Source organism: Amblyraja radiata, chromosome 5 (assembly GCF_010909765.2).
Source record: "Amblyraja radiata isolate CabotCenter1 chromosome 5, sAmbRad1.1.pri, whole genome shotgun sequence".
Lineage (NCBI taxonomy): Eukaryota > Metazoa > Chordata > Chondrichthyes > Rajiformes > Rajidae > Amblyraja > Amblyraja radiata.
In genome coordinates, this window is record NC_045960.1 from 48,314,582 (window position 1) to 48,339,573 (window position 24,992).

Sequence of the window (24,992 nt, forward strand, 5' to 3'; positions counted from 1 at the left end):
CCCTCCCCCCGGTACCGCTGAGGCCGGTGATCAATGATCGCTCAGCCCCCCCACTTTCAAAAACGTTCCGCGGCCCCTGCTGATATCCTAGTTTAGAATTCCCTTGTCAATTCTTCCCTTCCCTCCCGTACCACCCCCTCCCCGGGCACTTTCCGTTGCAACCGCAAGAAATGCAACACCTGTCCCTTCACCTCCCCCCTCGACTCCATTCAAGGACCCAAGCAGTCGTTCCAGGTGCGACAAAGGTTCACCTGTATCTCCTCCAACCTCATCTACTGCATCCGCTGCTCTAGATATCAGCTGATTTACATCGGTGAGATTAAGCGGAGGTTGGGCGATCGTTTCGTCGAACACCTCCGCTCAGTCCGCAATAACCTACCTGAACTCCCGGTGGCTCAGCACTTCAACTCCCCCTCCCATTCCCAATCCGACCTCTCTGTCCTGGGTCTCCTCCATTGCCAGAGTGAGCAACATCGGAAATTGGAGGAACAGCACCTCATATTCCGCCTGGGTAGGTGGCGTCCAGTTGGCATGAACATTGAATTCTCCCAATTTTGCTAGCCCTTGCTGTCTCCTCCCCTTCCTTAACCCTCGAGTTGTCTCCTCCCATCCACCCGCCCTCGGGCTCCTCCTCCTCCCTTTTTCCTTCCTTCTCCCCCCCCACCCCCCATCAGTCTGAAGAAGGGTTTCGGCCCGAAACGTCACCTATTTCCTTCGCTCCATAGATGCTGCTGCACCCGCTGAGTTTCTCCAGCATTTTTGTGTACCTTAGAATTCCCTTTATTCTGTGGATTTACAGCTATCATTTGTATTGTATACAGGGAGTTGACTATTGCACATTTTTATTTTTATTTAAAATCATATTCACACGTAAACGGGTACTTGTAATAAGGGCATAGCCATTTCTAAGTTTCTTTATTTTCGCTTATTTTCTTCGATACGACGCCAGTGTCCAGAAATAAATGTGCAGTACTAGTGGAAACAAGGAACTGCGGATGCCGGTTTACACAAAAACAGCGAGCACAGAGGGTGCTGGAGCTGGAGTAACTCAGCGGGTCTGGTCAGGTCAGGTCAGGTCAGGCTCTGGTTAACATGGATTGGTGTCGTTACGGATCGGGACCCTTGTACAGGCCAATCCAACAGGGGGGAATAATGCAATACTAGGCTTGGCAAAATACTAGGAATACGGCTACGAGTCTCGACCCGAAACGTCGCCTATTTCCTTCGCTCCATGGATGATGCTGCCTCACCCGCTGCGTTTCTCCAGCATTTTTGTCTACCCAGGAATACAGCTAACGTTATTTCCAGGACATAACACGCGCAAAATCCCATTTTAAGACCAAACTTAAATTTAAATGAGTGGATATTGTATTATAGTATTTGGTTCATTTTACACGAGGGGGTTGTAATTTAAACGTAGTTGGACACAAAACTGAAATGCATAGTTGTGAAAACACCAATAGAGGGGGCACCCGGATTTGAACCGGGGACCTCTTGATCTGCAGTCAAATGCTCTGCCACTGAGCTATACCCCCGACCGCTGCGAAGTCGTCCTCTATTCCTTATGACAAGTAATGGGTGTTTCCCGACGTGATCTGCAGGTTGTGTTTATTGCTGCAAACGGATCGTCCGTCTGCAACGGATTAACCGGCGGACCCGCAAACCTTTAATGGAAGTTTATCGCGATTACTCCTGTGGTGCAACAGTTCCGTGCGCCGGTCAACCGTCCGCACTTCCTGAAAGTTTGCAGGAGTGAATGATTTATTGTCATCATAGTTTTGCAGTTAGACAGTTGCTCTTTTCAAGGTATGATTCTCCAGGTTACATTGGTGTTGACGCTTTTCACTCGACTGAGTCTGGCGTCTGCCCAGTTCCTGCAGCTTTCTGCCCCACTCTCCACAATACGTTTCATTGCTGCTGAAATATATACGCGTTTTACGTTTTGTATGCCAAAGCATTTCACAGACAAAGATAATTTTATTTATCATAAAGAAGATGATTTATATACTATATATGGCATAAATAGTCATAATATATTTTTAATGCCAGTCTATACATTTTGTGTTGCTGGTGTAGCACCATTGCCACACGTGGACCACTGGGTTCGAGTTCGTTCAAGTTCACATTTATTGTCACATGCACCAATTGTGGTATGGTGATATTTGAGTTACCATACAGCCATATACTAAGTGAAAAACAAAAATACACACAGCACATAAAATAAAGTTTAACATAAACATCCACCACAGTGGAATCAACATTCCTCACTGTGATGGAAGGCAATAAAGTTCAGTCATCTTCCTCCATTGTTCACACGTGGTTGTGGCTGAACACTCCGCATTTGCTGCTGCCGACAGTCTGCTGTTCAAGCCCTCTCGTCGGGTTGATGGAAACTTCGGCGTCGGGACGGATTGGAACATGCTGCGCAGCATGGTGCTCCCGAGTCTGCCTCTTCTAACCGGAGACCACTGCTTCACGGTGTTAAAGTCCACAGGACCCGTGGTCGGAGCTCCTTCACTGGCAATCCTTGACAAAGGATCCCAGGCCCGGCGATTGTAAGTCCGCGCCTTGACTCCTGGAAAGGCCGCACCACTCCACGTTGTTAGGCCGCAGGGGGGGGACGGAGATGCGACACGGAGAAAAATCGTATTTCCGTTGAGGTAAGTGACTCCAAAAAGTTTCCCCCGATCCTCCCTCCCCCACCCCACACATAAAACATACTAAGAAGCATTAAAACAAACATTCAAGACATACTTAAAATAATGAAACAGAGAAATGGACGAACAGACTGTTGGCGAGGCAGCCACAACGGTGCCTTCCCTTGTTTGAGGGATGTCCCCACTAGAATCAGCCTCTCAATGTCCAGCAATGAAATACCCTAGATTGTAGGCAGACATTTTGCGTCTACCTTTGATTTTATACAGCATCTGCAGTTTTTTCTCACTCCTAGATTGTAGTCCTTTCTCACATCATCTTTGCAGTGGCTGCACCGTGCAACCCTCAGTACGTACTCCTGCAGTCTGGATTGTGCAGGTTGACAACATTCCCTTATGGAAATCGCACAATGGTGGAAGGACAACAGGTTTTGGGTGGACCAAAGACCATCTTTCACCAAATTGATGGTCTTCCAGCAGCACTTGATTCTCCATCCCTGAGCAATTTCCTGGGAACAACCTGTAAATCAGGGACATCTTTGATACACAGCTGCTCAGGATGAACCGTGACAAGGACACTTGAATCTTTCATCAGACCATCTTCACGAAAACATCTTCTGCAAAGAGGTAGGCAACTGGCTCCACTCAATCACTGTCATCCCAAGGGCAGTATGCATTGGAAGCGAGATCTCAACAGTATAAGAAATATCCAACCTGAAGGCCCCCCAAGCCAAACGAGATCTTGGTGCTAGTTGATGAATTCTGTTGATGAGGTACTCTGCCAGATAAAATGAGCAGTTGGCTCAGCAAAGCATTCCACAGGATCCATTGTGTCCTTAACCCGCAGTCTGAAAGATGTTCCATGCTGACCATTGCTGATGGACTTGTGATCATGGGTGTTTGAACAAACTTTTCCTGAATGGATAAGTAGTGGGGTAATATCCAGCTGACTGGCATATTGCACAATAACGGGGCCAGGTCTTTATTCACAACCCCACTACATATACAGACACCCTAACCTCAGGAGGCCTTTGTCTCCCATATTCCTCCTCTAGATTAGACTTTGGACTCCTGTGCTTCTCCTAATCTCAGATGGCTTCATTCACCCTGACCTATTTCACCAGCTCTCTCTCTCTCCAAAGGCTCTGCTTCTGGCCCTCAAATTGTGGATTCACCTGCTGTCTCCTATAGGCTAAAATCTCTGGTGTTTCAGCATTGCTCCAGGTCTGAACACTAAAATTATACTGCTGCAGTGCATTGCAAGGTCAAAGCGAATCCTAACCTGAACCACAACATTGGGCCAACAAAAGAGTTCAGCATTATAGAGTTGAGTGGGTTATGGCCATCCAACATGCTTAGCGTCTTTTCTCCTCAGCAATTTTCACTCCCTGCCTCCCTCCACCAATCTTAAGCTTTCGTTCAATGTGAATATTTGTCTAATTCTCATTGAAAACATCCATTAGCCCATAAAATTAGATCTGTAGCATAGCCTACTTGAATCAACACTCAGTAACTTATTTTAACAATGCTTTTCTCAGATCTCTTGCAGATCATGCTGCTCTCAGACTTAACGAGCAGAATGGATACCCTTACTCTATACATCCTGGTGCTCATCTGTGGGGTCATAGTCGAAGCACAAGTGGGAGGGGGTGTCTGAGAGTTCGGTAGAGGTCAACACGCCAGACTGGACGCGCTGAGACTGAGAACTAAGGCCAGGCAACAACTCTCAGACACCTCCTCCTACTTGTGCTCGGACCGTGACCCCACAAATGATCACCAGGCCTTAATCTCAAGCACTATTACTGATTTTATCACTTCCGGCTCACTGCCCTCTAAAGTCTCCAACCTTATCGTTCCCCAGCCCCGCACGGCCCGATTTTATCTTCTCCCCAAAATCCACAAACAGAACTGTCCTGGCAGACCCATTGTTTCTGCTTGTTCATGTCCCACCAAATTAATTTCCACATACCTCGACTCCATCCTATCCCCCCTAGTCCAATCCCTCCCCACCCATGTCCAAGACACTTCACACGCCCTTCGTCTCCTCAATGACTTCCGTTTTCCAGGTCCCCACTCCCTCATCTTTACTATGGATGTCCAGTCACTCTGCACCTCCATCTCCCACCAGGAGGGTCATAAAGCCCTCATTTCTTCCATAACCGCAGAACCAGCCAATTTCCATCTATTACCCCTACTCCCTATTCCTCCGTCTACGCTGCATCTGCACCCAGGATGAGGTTTCATACCAGGGCATCGGAGATGTCCCCATTCTTTAGGGAATGGGGGTTCCCCTCTTCCATTATAGATGAGGCTCTCACTAGGGTCTCCTCCATATCCCTCAGCTCCGCTCTTACTGCCCCTCCTCCTATTTGTAACAAGGACTGACTCCCCCTTGTCCTCACCTTCCACCCCATGCAGCATATAATCCTCCAACATTTTCGCGACCTCCAATGGGATCCCACTACTGGCCACATCTTCCCATCTACACCCCTTTCTGCTTTCCGCAGAGACCGTTCCCTCTGTAACTCTCTGGTCAACTCGTCCCTTCCCACCCAAACCACCCCCTCCTCGGGTACTTTCCACTGCAACCGCAGGAGATGCAACACCGGTCCCTTTACCTCCCCCCTCGACTCCATCCAAGGACCCAAATAGTCTTTCCAGGTGAGGCAGAGGTTCAGTTGCACCTCCTCCAACCACATCTAATGTATCCGCTGTTCCAGGTGCCAACTTCTCTACATCGGCAAGACCAAGTGCAGGCTCGGCAATCATTTCGCTGAAAACTTCTGCTCAGCCCGTCTTAACCTACCTGATCTCCCGGTGGCTCAGCACTTCAACTTCCCCTCCCATTTCCAATCTGACCTTTCTGCCCTGGGCCTCCTCCATTGTCAGAGTGAGGCCCAACGCAAATTGGAGGGACAGCACCTCATATTTCGCTTGGGTAGTTTACACCCCAGCAGTATGAACATTGACTTCTCTAACTTAAGATAGCCCTTGCTTTCTCTCTCCATCCCCTTCTCCTTCCCAGTTCTCCCACCAGTCTTACTGTCTCCACCTACATTCTATCTTAATCCCGCCCCCTCCCCTGACATCAGTCTGAAGAAGGGTCTTGACCCGAAACGCCACCCATTCCTTCTCACCAGCGATGCTGCCTCACCCGCTGAATTACTCCAGCATTTTGTGTCTACCTTCGATTTTAACCAGCATCTGCAGTTCTTTCTTACACATTATAGCAACTGGGGTTGCTTTTGAAAATTTTAAAAGCTCTTGCTCAATGTCCTTTTGGAATATATATCTGTATTCCCTGAACAATACCTAACATCATCAAAGTGTTTAGCTGCCATCTTCAGCTTACAATGATCAAAGAGTGCTGTTTTACCTGACATGATGAAGACTAAAATGTAAACACATTTTTTAATTATGTTGGAGTCATACATTATATTGAATATATTTCATCCAATATTCTTCTTAAAGCAGTTTGGAATCTATAGTCCCTTTTTAGGATTTAATCTTTTTTTCATCAACTGATATTAGAAACCAGAAATAATCAAGTCGTGAAGTCATATGCATAAGTACAATGAGGTACAGGTAGAATGGAAATCTTGCTAACAGCAGAATCACAGGCAATTAGACTCCGATGAAACATGAAAACATAAAACGTTCATAAAATACACATGTTCCACAAAACAGTGAAAAGAAAAGAGACTGTACAAATAAACAATACATTATGCAAGACACAACTTGAAATCAAGTCCATAGTTTTGAAAGAGGTGTTCCGTAGTGTTACGTTGTCGAGGTAGGATTAATGTTGTGCAGAAAGGAACTGCAGATGCTGGTTTAAGCTGAAGATAGACACAAAAAGCTGGAGTAATTCAGCGGGTCAGACAACATCTCTGGAGAAAAGGAACAGGTGACTTTTCGGGTTGAGACCCTTCTACACACTGAGAGTCAGGTGTCATAAAGCAGCAACTCTACCTCTGCACCACTGTGCTGCCCTAGAGTTGTGGAACTGTGAGGTTCTACACATTCTGCCCGAACGTTGCAGTAAGAAGCCATGGCTTGGATGACGTGGTTCCTTGATGTTGCATGCTGCCTTCTTGAAGCTGTTCCTCATGTAAATGCTTTTGATGGTGGGAAGGGCTGTGCCCGTGATGGACTGAGCTGTTAACCACACTCTGCAGCCTTGTGTCCAGTGCAATAGAATTGCTATAACCAATCAGGATACTTTCTACACTGCTTCTTTAGAAATTTGTTAGACTATTTGGTGTCACGTCAAATCTCTTTAAGCTTCTCAGAAAGTAGAGGTGCTGCCGTGGCTTCTTCGTGATTACATCTATGTGCTAGGCCCAGGAATATGAAGCTGCTAACTCTCTCAACTGCTGACACCAATGAAAACTAGCATGTGGTCTCCTGACTTCCTCTTTTTGATGTCAAGTTCTACTTCTTTGATTTTGTTGACATTGGGAGAGTGGTTATTGTTGCGGCACCACTCAATCATGTGCTCTATTACTGTCCTGCACGCTGACTCATCACCACTTGTGATTCAACAACAGTGTCATTGGCAAATTTGACGACCGCATTGAAGGTGTGCTTAGCCACAATGTCATGTGTGTAAAGAGACCATAGTTGAGGGCTATGCATGTAGCTTTGAGATGTACCTGTGTTGATGGTCAGTGTTGGTACTTATCTGCATTGAATAATGTTTGCTGTTGAGGAAATCAAAGATCCATTAGCAGGGGGAGGAACTGAGGCCAGATTTTTGGAGTTTGGTAGTGCATATGGAAGGGATAATTGTGTCAAACACCAAGCTGTTGACAATGAACAACAGCTTAATGTTTGTGTTCCTGTTATCCAGTTGTTCCAGATCCGAGTGGAGAGCATTGAGCAGCATTTGCTGTTGACCTGTTGTAATGATAGTCAAATTGAAGTGGAAGCAGATCATTTCTGAGGTAGGAGTTGATTTGTGGCATCACTAACCTTTCAAAGCACTTCATGATGGTGGACATAAGTGCGACTGGATGGTAATCATTGAGGCAGATCACCATGCTTTTCTTGGTGGCACTGTGGCGCAGCGATAGAGTTGCTGATTAAAGCATTTACAGCGCCGGTGACCGGGGTTCGAACCTGACTACGGGTGCTGTCTGTACAGTTTGTACGATCTCCCCGTGACCTGCATGGGTTTTCTCCAAGATCTTCTGTTTCCTCCCACACTCCAAAGACCTACAGGTTTGTAGATTAATTGGCTTGGTATAAATGTAAATTGTGCCTGTGTGTAGGTTGGTGTGAACTCGGTGGGCCGAAGGGTCTGTTTCCATGCTGTATCTCAAAACTAAACGTACAATAGTTACCCTTTTGAAATAGGTGGGAATGTTTGTTATTGCACTATAGCGTTTTGTAAACTACTTCACTGCAATATTTGCACCGTTCTGCTGTTTTATATTTGTCATTCCATTTATTGCTGTATTTATCATTACCATGTACACTGTGTACTCTACGGGCTTCATTCAAACAAGGAATTTGATTGCAGTCTGGTACATGTAACAATAAACTAACCTGAATCTGCAGCTGAATGCAGCTGAATCTGAATGGCTGTACATGCACAGCCTGCTAGGTTAGTCAATGTGCATCCAGTTTCAGCCAGCATTAAATTAGAGATTGTTTAAGGTAACTCTTTTCCTAACTCAGCAATGCAGATATTAAAACTGCAAGGAACAGAGAACTGTTACCATTATATAATTAATAATAGGTTAAAGCATATAAAGGGTGGTGTATTTCATGTGGTTCATGTGGATTTGAAACAGACTTTTATGTGCTGCATGTTAGGCCAAATTGGCTATGTCGTAGCAAAGAATGGGTGTGATTCAAGTACCAAATCCCATTAAAGATGTGATCACAGACAATGGGACAAATTACCTCTTTTCATGCTCACAGATTTCTAAGATTTGGCAATTATACATGAGGCAGATAGGCACTGTTTAATATGATCACCCATTTCAACAAACTCAGCGGCCTACATGCTATTAGTTAAAAATACAACAGAAAGTGGATCAAAGAGGTTAGAGAACAGTATATCCTGAAATTTTCAGCAACATTCCTGCTTTAAACTGCTCAGTTCATGATTTGGTTATAATTATTAGTCACTGCCTCATCACCCACAGATTAATGCTTGTTTCAAAAAAATGTGTTCAATAAACTGTGCCCATGTGTGTAAATGCAATTCAATCATAAAATAGATCAAATGTGCAAAGGCATTTAACGGGAAAATAATTGGACAAAAGTTAACCGCGAGTCAGACAGAAATAATTGAAAGGATGATTTAAAGCTTGGTTTAAAGGGTACACCAAGGAAAGTTGTAAAGGAAGAAAGATGAAGAGGCTGAAGATTAGGGAATTCCAGGGCTTAATGCCTCAATGGCTGATGCATGTTCACCAAAAGGACTTTGGAATTTTCAAGAGGTCAGGTTTGGAGGAATGCAGTGCTATTGGAGCATTGTGGGGCTAGAGAAAGCCATCCAAATAGGAGTAAGATCATAAGAACAAGGCTTTGGGGTGGGGGGGGGGGGGTGGGGAGGTGGGGGGGGTACAAACTTAAGTTATTGGGGGGAATGAAATATAATTTACATCAACAGGCAATGTTTTGGGTGAGTTTTGAAACAATGATGGTTGTGAACTAGAAATGCTAACATAGCCCTTCTTCTATCCCCAGCCCCACTTGTAATAGTTGAAAAAGGCAGGTAGTAAAGGCATGATTGACAGCTTCATTGACAGACAAGCTGAAGTAGAGGGAAAGGTGGCAATGCCACAGAGGTACAATTTGGCAATTTTTATGTTATGGATAAAGCATTTTTAATACAGTTCAGAGTCAAATAGGATGATAAGTCTGCAAAAAGTCTGGTTAAACTTTAGAGAGGGATAGGTGATAAAATTAAACATTAAAAATTAACAAGGCTTAGGAATTTCTAGCAGGGTTAAAGCCAATTGCTTTTTTTGTTCTTCCACATATTTAGTTGGACAAAATTGTGCCTTATTTAAGAGAGGGTATTGAATAAACAATCTTGTAAAAGTAATAAGATCAACAATGTTTGTGAAGAGTTTTGCTTGGGTGTCATTGTTAGAAGCGTAGGACCAGATAAATATCTTCAGTGAAATTCAAAATTAGTTATGAGGGAGTGTTGAGAAATATCGTTATCTTTGGTTACTTTAGATAACAGTTGAGGACCAGTTCAGTTCAGTTTAGTTTTGTCACTTGTAGTACCGAGGTACAGTGAAAAGCTTTTGTTGTGTGCTATCCAGCCAGCAGAAAAATACACATGATTACAATCGAGCCATTTACAGTGTATAGATACATGATAAGGGAATAACGTTTAGTGCAAGGTAAAGCCAGCAAAGTTCAATCAAGGATAAAGTCCAAAGGTCACCAAAGGTCACCAAAGAGGCAGATAATAGTTCAGCACTGCTCTCTGGTTGTGGTAGGATGATTCAGTTGCTTGATAACAGCTGGGAACTGCCCCTGGAGGTGTGTGTTTTCACACTTCTATGCCTTTTGCCTGATGGGAGAGGGGAGAAGAGGGGGTGTTATGATTGTTATGTTATTATGATTATGATTTTTCAAGAGAGAGTAAGATTTAGCTCTTAGGGTTAAGGGAATGAAGGGATATGGGGAAACAACCAGAACAGGGTACTGATTTTAGATAATCAGCCATAATCAAATTGAATGGCGGTGCTGGCTCGAAAGGCCGAATGGCCTACTCCTGCACCTATTTTCTATGTTTCCATGTTTCTATGCTGCTGGCCTTGCCGAGGCAGCGTAAGGTACAAATGGGGTCAATAGAAGGGAGGTCGGCTTGTGTTTAATTTTATTTTATTGCATTTAATGTTTTATTGCATTTCATGTTTATACCTAAAGTGCCCAAGAACAAATTTGCTGTTGTCGAGATGGTCGTTGATTTAGAAGGTGAAAAGGCACCTAACAGTGGAGGTTTGAAAGCAAAATAAACTTGGAGATGAGTCATACTGTTCAAGGGTAGAGAGGTCGAGAACAATTAATTAAAATTGGAGGTGATGACTGAAGATGAGAAATTACATCTGAAGAGAGAATTGACAATGACACCAGGCAAGGGAGAGATAGTAATTTAATGACCATAAGAGCAAAGGATGTGCTTCATGATGTTCAAAAGTGCATGAGGGAGTGGAATCAAATTTTGAAAAAGATGTAGGTTCAGGAAAATCGGATTCATGGAGGAAAGGGAAATTGTGACTTGGAGAGCTGGACTACAACTAATTTGGGGGAGATTAAAAATGAAGATCCCATTGATTTACGACTACATATGGAATATTTGCATTAAAGAGCACAGGAACAACTTTCACAAATACAATTTGAGAATTTAGATGGAGGCAGAAACCATATATAGATTTGAAGACTGTACAGGTTGCAAAAAGGAAAAGGCTTTGGGATCAGTACAATTAAAGAGACTAGAACTGATTTGCTTTTGCATAAATACCAACCAAGCCCTTCCTCTTCCCCAATCCTACAGCATTCTAATGCTACTGAATTTCCACAATTCCATTTTCATATACATCCCTTTGCCTTCGTGTGCCCAGTTTCTAAGATCTGGAATTCATCCTTAAGCACTATTATCAATATTGTTAATACAGATGGGATCCTTACTGAAGAGAAAAGGTTTTATAGACCATAGTTCTGTGGCAAAGATGTTTTGAACAGAAAACAATATTTAAAAATACAGAAACATGTCACTATTTTGATTGTTTTTTTGCACTGCAACCTTTCATATGTGAAACTGTTGTAAAGCAAGCACAATGATACAATCGTATGCCACAAGGTTTAATTATAAAGTCACCACAATGTGGCTATGGGGTACGATTAGATTTTAATACTTGGTTTATTGTACACATTGGCCTAATTTTTAAAAGGACAAATTTAATAGTCAACAGGCAATTAGTTGGAACATTTGACTAATCAACATTAGGAATTAACTAAACATTGCAAAGTTGCTCTCTTGAGCACACAGCGGGTGTGTTGGGAAGAATGAAGCTTGCTTTCTTATTCTGCTTCCTAGTTTAAGTCGGAATCCAATATATGACAAAGCATCTTAGCAAAGACAGGTAACATGGCCAGTATTTTGCTATACCCATCAACAATTTTAAATCTACCTAGGGTTTAAAAATAGGTATTTTCTCTTTAAAATGTAAAATACGCATTCGTTTCCTCTTATCTTAAAGATCGTGAACTCACCTTGGAGTCCCTAGCCACCTGTGGCAACAAATGTTATTGAGCTTTTGTTTACATCAGCGGGTTAGAAACGACAGCGAGGACCTGGAATGTAATATCATTGTAACTATACAAAGTGGTGTTATCTCAACGCGGCAGCAAAAACAGGCCCGAGCCGAAATAGAAAACCAAAAATAAACCTCCTGTTTGCTGATGGACATCCTACACAATAGACAATTGAGTAATTTTGCGACAGCGTTTATATGCGTACTGTGCGTCTTTGCAAATATCAGGGTAATATACTATTGTCTGCGTCTGGCTTTTCTTTTTGTTACAAATAATTTACTTTTTAGGCAAGATAATACGGTTCTTTTCTTTGATCGATGTTTCCAATCAGAGCCACACAGTCGCACGCGAGTCGCCAAGTTTATAAGGGAGAGATAGAAAAGACATTTTCGGAGATTGGGATTTTTCCAGCGAAAGCAGAACGGTTTCTGTATTGACATCCGTGTATTCTGGACCATTAGTAATCAATACTGGTAGATCTTGAAGCCCCAAAAAATGTTATTATTGTTTTATTTTTTTATGTTATCTTTTCTGATTACATGCCATGGCGATTGCCCCACAAGATGTGTTTGTGATTCCTTCAAATCAGTGCAATGCTACAGAGTTACTTCTGTGCCTAAAGCCATTCCAACGGATACCAGAAAACTCCACCTCGGCCACAACAACATCAAACAACTGCGGGTGAGAGAAAAAAAAAATCTGCACAGGGAGCTTTTATCGTGGCCTCTAATGCAGATCTCGTTGCGAGTTATTTCATTGATTTGGGTCCAGAGTTATTCTTGTGTACAACTATATCTTCTTCGATATGTTCGCTTTTTAAAATAATCAGTTCAATTATTATTGATATATTTTTAGCTACCAGTTGCATTAGATTAGTTATTTCCATGAACGAGCTAGTTTGCTTTTGTGATTTCCGACATGATTCATTTAGAATCTGAAAGGGAAATTCTGAATGTAACGAATAATTAGATGAGACAATGTAAACGAAAGCGCAGGTAAGATATACCCCCCAAAAAATCACAAATCAACGATCCTTATAGAAACTCTGCCATTAAGGGGTTGGACAGGCTAGATGCAGGAAGATTATTCCCGATGTTGGGGAAGTCCAGAACTAGGGGGTCACAGTTTAAGGATAAGAGGGAAGTCTTTTAGGACCGAGATGAGAAAATCATTTTTTACACAGAGAGTGGTGAATCTGTGGAATTCTCTGCCACAGAGGGTAGTTGAGGCCAGTTCATTGGCTATATTTAAGAGGGAGTTAGATGTGGCTCTTGTGGCTAAAGGGATCAGGGGGTATGGAGAGAAGGCAGGTACAGGATACTGAGTTGGATGATCAGCCATGATCATAATGAATGGCGGTGCAGGCTCGAAGAGCCGAATGGCCTACTCCTGCACCTATTTTCTATGTTTCTATTTATTAAATGGAAGTAAAAACCTATTCGTGAAATGGTCCAGGGTGAGCTTGATTTGACAACAATCTGTCTGGATATTGGCTCTTCAAATTTCATTCATTTGAATTAAACTGCTAATGATATTATTTTTATACCCGGAAAGCAAAATTAAAATAATATTCTTTTGAGTCAGCATTGACTTGAATGTTTTTGAATCGGAAAAGGGTTATCTAATTATGCTAGTCAACAGCGTGTATCTTGTGGGGTGAGAGTGGAATTGAGTCAGTGAGAACTTCGAATTCCCTGGCTTCCCTGTGGATCCCATTCCACCCTCTGCTTCTTGTTCTGGAGATTTAAAAACAAAGATTCACGTCGACTCCTTAATGCAGTGGCAGTGCAGAGGGAATGCATCACAGCTAGAGGTAGCCTGTTTGGCGTGCCACCGTTTTAACCCAAAAGGAGGCCATTGGGTTTGCAGCAGCTCAATGTAAGAGCAGTCACGGATTTTCGCTCTCAACCAGTCCTGCATTCCTCCCCCTACCCTCCCATGTGTATATTTATGTAATCTTAGTGTATTGCATTGCATTTAGTTTTGTAACATTTATAATACTATACAATATATTAATGCTATAGTTATTATTATGTGACTATTCATTGTACTGTTATTATTATTGTGTGGGATTTTGATTAGTCAGTCTCGCCCCACGTTAATTTTGGGTTCTACTGACAACTTTTATATTAGGGACTTACAGTATTTTGTGTAGTGCAGAAAGTGGCCTGGTGGACACGTGGAGCCTGCATGTTGAGTTACCTGTTCCTGTGACAGCCAATGATTAAAGGCAAGAGCCCAAGAACTGTAGCCCAATTATTACCCACAGCCCAGAAGACTGGAGCATTCAAAGCCAAAATGTAAGATTACACTTATCCATCTCCATTTTGAATGCTGCTGCCAAATCTACCTTCCCTGCAACCCTCTGAAACTGCCTTCCAGATCCTGACTATTCTCTGCAAAAAAAAATTCCTTCTGGTGTCACATTTGGTTCTTTTGCCAATTACTTTCATTTAATGATCCCTTGTTTTTGATCTTTTCACCAATTAAAACAATTTCCCAGTATGAATGAAGCTACGGGATCTGTGACATATCTTTAATCAACATTTCTTCATTATTTTTACCATGGAGAAAGAAATTAAGATCAGGGAACTCAAGAAAATCAATGGGAATGTCTTGGAGATAGTCTGCATCACAGTCGACGTGGCAACGTATAAAGGTAAATAAATCTCTGGTGTTGATCAGGAATATCCAAGAGTACTGGAAATTTGAAGAAATAACTGCAGGAGCTCTGGCTGCGATATTGGTTAAGCCTTGGAGTATTGTGTTTGGTTTTGGTCACCATGCTATGAGAACAATTCCATTAAGCTGAAAGAGTGCAGAAAAGATTTATGAGGATGTTAGGGCTTGAGAGTTCCAGGGAGGAGTTGGACAGGCTAGGACTTCATTCCTTGGAGTGTACGAGACTATGGGGTGAATTAATGTTAAAACACAAAGTATATGCTATAACATCAGGATGAGTGCTCAACCAAGAAAATCAAGCTATTTTTAAGAGGGAGTTAGATGTGGCCCTTGTGGCTAAAGGGATCAGGGGGTATGGAGAGAAAGCAGGTACAGGATACTGAGTTGGATGATCAGCCATGATCATATGGAATGGCGGTGCAGGCACGAAGGGCCGAATGGCCTACTCCTGCACCTATTTTCTATGTTTCTAAGCCCTATGCCAAAGTAGTATCTAAATGACCTATACACATTAATGCTATAGGACAATAACTAACTTCATTTTCATTAATAGTTATTGGCCTATAAGTATTACTGATTTGATAGTGGTGTATAAAATAATGAAGGAAATAAATGAGGTGAATGCAGTGTCATTTTTACATGATGGGGAATCAAGTACTAGATGGCATAGGTTTAAACTGAGGGGAAAGAAGCCTGAGGAGCAAACATTTCACACTGCGTGTGGGTATATGGAACAGGTTGCCAGAAGAAATGGTTGAGGCAGCTACAATAACAACATTTAAATAGACATTTTGACAGGTACATAGAAAGGAAAGGTTCAGAGGGATATGGGTTAAATGCAGGAAAATGGAACTAGCATTGATGAACATCTTGGTCGGCATGGACATGTTGGGCTGAAAGGCCTAATTTCATTCTCCATGGCTATTCTGTCTCTCATTCATGCTCTTAAAACCCTCTATTAGAACCCATTGCCATCTCCTTTCTTCCACGGAGAATAACCTTGGTGTATCCCAATAACTAAAGTCCTCCATCCCTGGAATCATAATAGATCAGTACTCTCTCTGTGAAGCATTTATATTCTATCTAGGGTGTGACACTCTGAACTGGACACATGTTTCTGCTGTGGCCAAAGGCATGGTTCACAAAGGTTAATCTTGACCTTGTTCTTGTTCTTATACCTCCTTGTTCGATACACAAATGTGATTTTATGTAAATGTCTAAATTCAAGAAGAAAAATGCAATCATTCTGGCCACATGGAGCATCTTTCCCACCATTTTCAAACTGATTAATGATCTATTCACTAGGACTTTTATTATATCACGTTATACATGAATTACAAAATGATACATGCTTTATTGAATATTATTTAAAAAAAACAGAAATCATGAATTGCATTCCTTTCATCTATGAAGTCATTTACCTCTTCAGAAAAGTTAAAACATCCATTTCTAAATCTTGTTTTTTTTTAAATTCTATATTCTAAAGGGAAGAAATCTATTCATAAGTTCATAAATGATAGGAGCAGAATTAGGCCATTTAGCACATCAGGTCTACTCCACCATTCAATCATGGCTGAACTATCTTCCACTCTCAACCCCATTATCCTGCCCATAACCTCTGACACCCATATCAATCAAGAATCTATCTCTGATTTAAAAATATCCATTGACTTGGCCTCCACGGCTTTGTGGCAATGAATTCCACAAATTCACCACTCTTGCAAGAAACGTGTAAGAAACCTGTTGCAATAATTGCTGATTACTTTTATCTTCATAGAGATTTACCAAATCAGATCAACAAAGGCAGCCTTGATTACTCAAGGATATATGAACATAAACTAATATAAGCAATATTCTGCCAACTAGACTCTGAGGTCTGCTCTGCCATTCAATAAGATCATTTCTGATTTTCATCACAGCACCATTTTCCTAGGTTAACCACATGTCCCTTGATCCACCTAATATCGAAAGTTCCACAAATGTCTATCCTGAAAGTACTCTTGTGTATTGATTTCCAAAATTCATTACCCTATGAAATTTCTACCAAATTCAATCAGTGGGGATGTGGAAAGGGATGCTGGACAAGGAAGAGGATATGGAAGGAGGACTCGATTAGCAGATAGGGAAGAGGAATGGGAAGTGGAGGAAGGCGAGTGATGAGGAGAGTGAGAAGGAAAGGGGCAGTACAAGGGATAGGGGTAAGGGATGGAGTAGAACAGAGGAGTGAGCATTGAAAGGAGGGAGTAGGAAAGGTTAAATGTTAAATCCAAAATACCCACTTGCCCACTTGGATCGTCTCTGACATCTCCCTACCGTTTCTGGATCTCACCATCGCCATCATAGGAGACAAACTATTGACCGACATCTACTACAAACCTACAGACTCCCATAGCCATCTAGACTACACTTCTTCCCACCGTGGTTCCTGTAAAGACTCTATCCCCCTACTCCCAATTCCTCCATCCATGCTGCATCTGCGCCCAGGATAGTTTTCCATACTAGATCATCGGAGATGTCCTCATTCTTTACGAAATGGGGGTTCCCCTCTTCCATTATAGATGAGGCTCTCACTGGGGTCTCCTCGATATCCATCAACTCCGCTCTTGCTTCCCCCTCCCCCCATTTGCAACAAGGACAGAGTCCCCCTTGTCCTCACCTTCCACCCCATCAGCCGTCGCATACAGCATATAATCCTCCAACACTTTAGCCGCCTCCAATGGGATACCACTACTGCCTGCATCTTTCCATCTCCACCCCTTTCTGCTCTCCGCAGAGACTGTTGACCCCGCAACTCCATGGTCAACTCGTCTCTTCCCACCCAAACCATCCCCTCCCCAGGTACTTTCCCCTGCAACCGCAGGAGATGCAACACCTGTCCCTTTACCTCCCCCCTTCGACTCCATCCAAGGATCTCGAGTCTTTTCAGGTAAGGCAGAGGTTCACTTGCACCTCCTCCAACCTCATCTTCTGTATCCACTGTTTCAGGTGTCAATTTCTGTACATTGGCGAGACCAAGAGCAGGCTCGGCGATCGTTTCGCTGAACACCTCCGCTCAGTCCGCCTTAACCAACCTGATTATCCGGTTGCTCAGCACTTTAACTCCCCCACCCATTCCCAATCTGACCTTTCTGGCCCGCGCCTCCTCCATTGTCAGAATGAGGTACAGCGCAAGTTGGAGGAACAGCACTTCATATGTCGCTTGGGTAGCTTACACCCCAGCGGAATGAACATTGACTTCTCTAACTTCAAATAGCCCTTGCTTTCCCTATCCCTCCATCCCCTACTCCTTCCCAGTTCTCCCACCAGTCTTACCGTCTCTGACTACATTCTATCTCTGACCCGCCCACTCCCCTGAAGAAGGGTCTCGATCCGAAACGTCACCCATTCCTTCTCCATAGAGATGCTGCCTGTCCCGCTGAGTTACACCAGCATTTTGTGTTTATAGCCGCTTGCCCAGTTTGGTTCTCAACAGGTTAGTTTGGAAAATGAATTTAAATGTAAACACATACATAAAGTCCTGAATATAAACAAAGTTATTAAAATACATCTGTGCTTGCATTTTAGAAAGTACATTTTTGATGATCAAACTCCTAAAGAGAAAGAAATGCTTAACATTACAGTATGACCTGCCATACATTGTTGAGCAATTAATTGTTTACTTCATGGCAAATTTTATTTTCAGCCTTTCTCCTTTGCTTATCTAAAATTATAACTATACTTTGAAGGTATAATTGAATTTAGACCACAGGTATTTACTGTGAATTGAATTTACATTTCAGTATCTATCTGTGTTGTTCTTTTGCAGGCATCTGATTTTGGTGGACTTAATGGAATTGAAGAGCTAGCCATGTCCTCGTGTGGAATGGAAGCAACAGAAGCTTACACATTTTCAACATTAACAAATCTGAGAACATTAGAGTTATGGAAAAACAAGCTGAGACGCATTCCCAGTAAACTTCCCTCCAACGTGGAGGTGTTAAAACTGGGTAATAATAGAATTCAGGTCTTGTGTGAAGCAGACTTTGAAGGTTTGGTGAAGTTGAAGGTCCTTGATCTGCAAAACAATAGGATTTCCAGAATCCATTCTAGTGTTTTGTCATCTGCTCTCAGATTAGAAAGTCTAATTTTGGATAGCAATAGACTTGATCTGTTATCAGGACCATTGAAGCTTGCTTACCTGAAACGTTTAAGCATGCAAAATAACAGAATTGCTTCTCTACCATTGAATTTCTTCAGCTTCCTACCAGCACTACGTTTTCTTAGTTTAACAGGAAACTTGTTTTTCAAGATTCCACAAGGAATGCCACCATTATTATCGTCCTTAAAAATGGACAAAAATTTCATTCGAGAGTTGCAAATGCAAGATTTAAACTATCTCAAACACCTCTTTGAACTCTCCCTTTCTGAAAATCAGATCTTTACAACTAATAATGCACTGAGTTTGTCAAACTTATCCACGGTGGATCTGTCTAAAAATCAACTGAGAGCAATTCCTACTGGTCTCCCATCACATCTGCGACTGTTGGATTGCAGTCACAACCTCATACAAAAAATTACACTGCAGGAATTCTCCGGAGTGTGTGGGCTGAAACACTTGTTCTTGGAGTACAACAACATTACCAGTATTGATCTAGATGCACTGCAGCACTGTTTACAACTCTCCGACCTAGCACTGGAGCAAAACCACCTGTCATCTTTCCCAAAAGGGTAGGTTAGTACAATGAGGTTGGGAGAAATATAGTGCTTAAGTTCCATTGATTGAATCTAGGTGTCAATTCATTTTGTTCCCAATTTTCTGTCAACCAGAAGTATAGACTTGGCACCTGCTTTAATATCACCCATGATTTTAAGCTAATATTTATAACAGTACGAAGCAAATTCTAGTAGACAAAGAAACAGTAATTATATAAATTATAAGGGAGATCTAACAAGTGCAAACTATGTTGTGTATACAAAAGCCCAAGAGTAAAATGTCTTATCAATGTGTCAAAACAGCAAAAATGGGCTCTTCATAAAACATCTATTGCTGAGATTCTGACAAACAGGCATAATGGCACAGCTGGTAGAGCCACTGCCTCACTGTGCAAAAGACCCAGGTTCGATCCTGATGTCCTGATGCTGTCTGTGTGGAGCTTGTATGTTCCCCATGTGACAGTATGGGTTCCGGGTGCTCTGGTTTCCTCCCACGTCCCAAAGATGTGCAGGGTTGTAGATTAATTGGCCTCTGTAAATTGCCCCCAGTGTGCAGGGAGTGGATGAGAAAGTGAGATAACATAGAACTTGTGTGAACAGATGATTGATGGTCAATATGGACTTGATGGGCCGAAGGACATGTTTCCATGCTGTATCTCTAAACTAAATTAACCAATGTGCACACCATTATCTTAGATTTTCTCTGTTCAACTACAAGTTCAAGTTTATTGTCATGTGTCCCTGATAGGACAATGAAATTCTTGCTTTGCTTCAGCACACAGAACATAATAGGCATTGACTACAAAACACATGAATAAATAAACTGATAAAGTGCAAATAACAAATAATGGGTTATTAATGTTCAGAGTTTTGGCCGAGCCAGGTTTAAGAGCCCGATGGCTGTGGGGAAGTAGCTATTCCTGAACCTGGTCGTTGCAGTCTTCAGGCTCCAGATACTGAGCAAACAGATACTAACAGATCTGCTATGTTTATAACATTTTAATTTTGATTTTCAGTATTTTGGGATTTTTTGCAGTGACATAATGGAAGCAAAGGAAGTTTGTAACTGATTGGGTTGAACTCTGCCGCAAATAAATAACAATGCAAGTAAACTAAATAAATTCACATCTTCTTTCACGTTCCAGAAGACATTGATAATATTGAGGCCAGAAAGAAAAATAGCAACTTTTCATCTTAGAAGACATCACCTAAAAGAAACAAGTTATTGTGAAACAAAGGATAATTGTGGGGAGTAGGGCTGGGTGAGGGACAGAGGATGGGAGGTTGCTGTTATCTCACGTTGAAGAGAAAATATACTGTCAGAAACCTATTGTTGTGTGCAGCAGTAGGGAGGTAAATTAATTTCACAATTATTTGAGGATTGGAAAATCAACACAACCATGAAGGAGTATTGTTGCAAATGCATCTCAGGTTATCTCAGTGGGGGTAATAATTTGTGTAAATCTTTCACTGCAAAGTTGGCCAGAGTATGCCGTGAATATGCGAATACTGGATGTACACAATTAACCATTACCTGCCTCAGCAACTTAGACTGAGATGCTGCCCGTCCCGCTCCACTGAATTATTCAAGCATTTTGTGTCTATCTTCGGTTTAAACTAACATCTGCAGTTCCTTCTCAGCAACTTAGACTGTAAGACAACACTATTGCACCAGTTAGGGAAGTTGTATTATTCGTAGGTGCTTGGGGAAGAAAAAATAGGACATGAATCTCCCAGTAAATGTGAAGATTTGCTGGAGATGCAGTAACATGGAGGTGATGATTTTCTGAAAAATGCAAATTTAAGGAGTTTATTAAAAGAAGAGTTGTAATGAGGTTTGCAGAGCAAATGTCAGTATTCTTGGCAGCCAGAGGCATGATCACCATTGGTGGAGCAATTACATTCAGAGATGTGGAGAAGGGGTAGCGGTCTGGATATTTTATGGGCAGAAAGAGAGCGTAATCGTTGGGAAAGACAAGGACTAAATTTGAAATAGAATGAAAATGTTTTAATTGAATGTTAGCTAACCCATTGCCAATATGGTCAGCAAACACAGTTTTGATGTGTGAATGGAACAAAGTTTGCGAAGACACAGTAATCCTGTGAATATTTTGACTTGAGCTTTTGTTTATAGGAGTTAAATAAAATTTGCTACAGACAAATTTAATTTCCTTAGTTCAGAGGATAGCTGACAATTATGTTCAATGTTAACACAAATAATGATAATTGAATGAACTTCCTTGGGGAATCTCAACCAATGGAACCAAAACCAATCTGCACAATTACTGTCTACTGTTGCAAATAAATTGGCATTCAATTCTTTATTGATTAGATTCATGATTTTTATTAAAATACATCACAAGGTCTTCTTGGTATTAAATGATAGTTATTGCTACAAAGTAAATAAGAAAGATATTATATCTAGCAATTTGTAACTAGTTACATATTCTAACTAGTTACAGATTCAACATGAGATAGTCAAGCCAAAATCTCAAATTCCAGACTTCCGAAGAGATGAAATTAGTGGATGTAGTTGAGTCACCTTGACAAACAACAGAGTTTGGCCAAAATGATTTAAGAATTTCTGTTGAATGGGGAATCTGAAAGATGTCATGAGGTTTTAAATTATTTGTTTTCATTTTTGTAGAAATTGAATTATTATATCAACCAAGTTTCTTCCCAAAACAGAAAATGGAATACTACACCTTCAAAAAATGCAACGAATCTGCAATTGAGAAACATTCTCGCATTGTATCTTTTAAAACACAGTTATGTTTCAGAAAATGTGAAACAGATGAAATATTCTTTCAGTATTCCAGAGGAAAGTACTTAAAAATGCTGCAATTATAGATCACTATCAATCTACCTAATATGAAATGGGGAAAATTCCCACGTATTTCTCAGAAGTTTAACGCAAACATTGGATACAACAAATGAGGGATTGCCTGGGGAAATTCTGGCATGAACATCTTTGATTTGTGGTTACACAACAGATTGTATTGATTGATCTACATATTGTCAATTCCAGATTGGATTTATCAAACTTCCTACTCATGGGTTCCATCTTTCAACTTTATGCCAAGACAAGACCCCATGTGCCTATTCATCATTGTAAAAGTATTCTGATCTTCTGTATCACAGTAATTTTTTTCCCAATCCTTGTCTTCTTCTACTGCCATCCTATTGCTTTACACGTTATCTTTAATCTGAGTCTTTGGTGCCTTCCATTTTGGCTTCCTAGGAAGTCTACATAGTGGAAGATGCCCCTGTAACTTTTTCTGGTGTCAAAGCATTAAAAAATGTATTTATTAATAGCTGAATATTTTAATATAATTCCAATAATTTGTTTTTACCTTTTGTCTTTTCTTCAGGCTCCCTGATACTCTTGTAAGGCTAGACTTGAAAGGAAATAACATAAAGGACATTTGCAAAGAGTCAGTTAAAAATCTGAAACGGCTGCAAGTTCTAAACCTGCGAAATAACAGGTTGTCATCTCTAGCCCCTGAAGTGTTCGCATACTTTCCACGGCTCAGGCGACTTTATTTAGATGGGAACCCCTGGAACTGTACATGTGACCTCATAAAAATAAGAGATTTATTAACTGTGAAACATTTAGAGATTAAAAGTGGTGACTGTGCAAGCCCAGCTTATTATCAAGGTGAGACCTGGCTATCTTCCACAAAAATTCTGAACAGCTGTGGATATAATATTTGGCATGGAGTGAAGACAAAAGTAGTTCTTGAAAGTTATGCAAGAGTAGAACAGAAGCATGAGAACACAAACATCAATGGCCCAACTGACTATGAAGATTATTATGACTATGATACATATTGAAAATCAATGTCTCGGACACAAAATATTTTTAAATTTTCTATTGTATATCTGACGTGCAATGGTAACCAATGTTCCAGTGTAACTTGGATTTTATGCTTACATTTTAATTTTGTCTTCACGTTGCCTGCTAAATAGTATGTAAATAGTTAAAATAGATAATCATGAGTCTTCTTTGATTGTTTTCTCTGTTGACCTATAGTTTAGATTTCTGCATTGTCACTGCATGCATAGATAAGATTTGTATGAGCAATGACCCAACTATATACATGAGCATAAAACTGAACAGTCATTTAAAATGTAAATTTGGTATGATCGGCAGTTTTGCCTCTGGTCTTTTTTTAAATAGATGTCTCAGGCAATTCATTTTGATTCAAATATTAATCTTTAAAAAATGCACATTTCCAAATAAGACGATCACATGTCTGGAAGCTAAACCATGCTTTAAATCAGCGCTGCCTCAAAATCAAAAATATGGATAACAAGTAGTTTAATTTAACATTGAACTAGCATTATTGGTCTTCTACCTTTAGATTGCCAATATTGAATGGATTACAAATATTGATTATCAGTTTGCATTAATTATATTATTAATATCAAATATAATTACAAAGAATAAAAATAAGTTCAGGTATCCTATCAGCAATGGTGTAATCACTTGAATGATGAATTTGGAATAAAGATTTTTTTTAATGAAGCAATTTATTTCAAAAAGCAAATCATTAAAAATTCAGATTACTATCAGAAACCACGTAATGACAAATATTCAATAATTAATGCATGGCGATTTTAAAACATTTGTTAAAGAACAAATCCACGCACTGATATTCATACGGGCCAGTTTGTTCCCTGTGGCAAAGGAATATAACTCATCCTTCACCTTGTTGGCAGCTGACACGCATTTTACGAGTAAACCAGCAGAGATTGTCATAAAGCCAAAGGTAGTCCAAAATGCTGGAGAAACTCAGCGGGTGAGGCAGCATCTATGGAACGAAGGAATAGGTGACGTTTCGGGTCGAGACCCTTCTTCAGACATAAAGCCAGTGCTTTTCATGGTGCCCTCTGCAGGATCCATTGCAATTCTGAGCTGAGGATATAACAGCGGACAAGCAGATTGAGGTGGCTTCACTAGATGCACTGACTAAGATATTGTTCAGATATTAAAATCAGCATGCAAGTGTGATTGGAAGTCTGGGGAGCAATATTCTGCTTCCCGCACAAGGTAATGCATGGTCCATATTAGGTGACAATTTTGAGGTCTGCATTCAAATCAGCATGATGTGTACAATACAATACAATACAATACAATACCGTTTATTTGTCATTTGAGCCTCACATGAAGTTCAAACGAAATTTGGTTTCTGCAGTCATACAAGAAAAGAACCAAGACACACACCAACACAATTTACACAAACATCCATCACAGTGAATCTCCTCCTCACTGTGATGGAAGGCAAAGTCTTGTCTCCCCTGCTCTCCATTCCTCTCCCGAAGTCAAAGTCAAAGCCCCCGGCGGGCGCTAGCAAGTCCCACGGCCACTTAAAGCCGCGCCGGGCTGCTTTAAGCAATACACTCAATGTTGCAAATAAAAAGCACAATCTTGACTTCAGCAAGTCTTGTGGTAGGGGTTCCTAAAATAAATGTTGTTTGACATCGGGGCAGTTTTGCACTTGAATAGCAGGAGGAAAATTTGGCATTAGTATCAGTGGCAAATTGGGACAGGAAACATGTGAGCTGGTCCCCAGTTAAAAACAAGTTTGAGAAAAAGAATGGGTCTTCACTGCCTTGCTTTTCACCAGTGAACCAAATAGTCACAGGCCTTTGGCCTTTTTTTGACAGTCC

At 41.2% G+C, this 24,992-nt stretch overlaps 1 protein-coding gene and 1 non-coding gene across 3 annotated transcripts; one reads left to right on the plus strand and one right to left on the minus strand.

Annotated features, from left to right (window-relative positions):
- Positions 1-1,463: 1,463 nt before the first annotated feature.
- On the minus strand, positions 1,464-1,535 carry trnac-gca. The gene has a single exon. It is a non-coding gene; the product is annotated as a tRNA-Cys (tRNA).
- A 121-nt stretch (positions 1,536-1,656) lies between these two features.
- Positions 1,657-23,781, plus strand: LOC116973259 (nephrocan-like). Of its 2 annotated transcripts, none has more exons than XM_033021165.1 (4): positions 1,657-1,752; positions 12,509-12,626; positions 18,433-19,334; positions 22,691-23,781. In XM_033021165.1, the coding sequence occupies exons 1-4, from the start codon at positions 1,670-1,672 to the stop codon at positions 23,151-23,153; spliced, it is 1,566 nt and encodes a 521-aa protein (XP_032877056.1). In that variant the 5' UTR covers positions 1,657-1,669; the 3' UTR covers positions 23,154-23,781. The 2 variants fall into 2 exon arrangements, with proteins under 2 accessions (XP_032877056.1, XP_032877057.1); XM_033021166.1 differs by lacking the exon at positions 1,657-1,752 and adding an exon at positions 7,906-8,012.
- Positions 23,782-24,992: the final 1,211 nt, after the last annotated feature.

Excerpts from the sequence above, each read along its gene's own strand:
- LOC116973259 (XM_033021165.1), top strand. The coding sequence starts at position 1,670 with ATGGAAGTTTATCGCGATTACTCCTGTGGTGCAACAGTTCCGTGCGCC. Across the intron at positions 12,627-18,432 it reads ACAACATCAAACAACTGCGG|GCATCTGATTTTGGTGGACT; the intron begins GTGAGAGAAAAA and ends GTTCTTTTGCAG. Across the intron at positions 19,335-22,690 it reads CTGTCATCTTTCCCAAAAGG|GCTCCCTGATACTCTTGTAA; the intron begins GTAGGTTAGTAC and ends TCTTTTCTTCAG.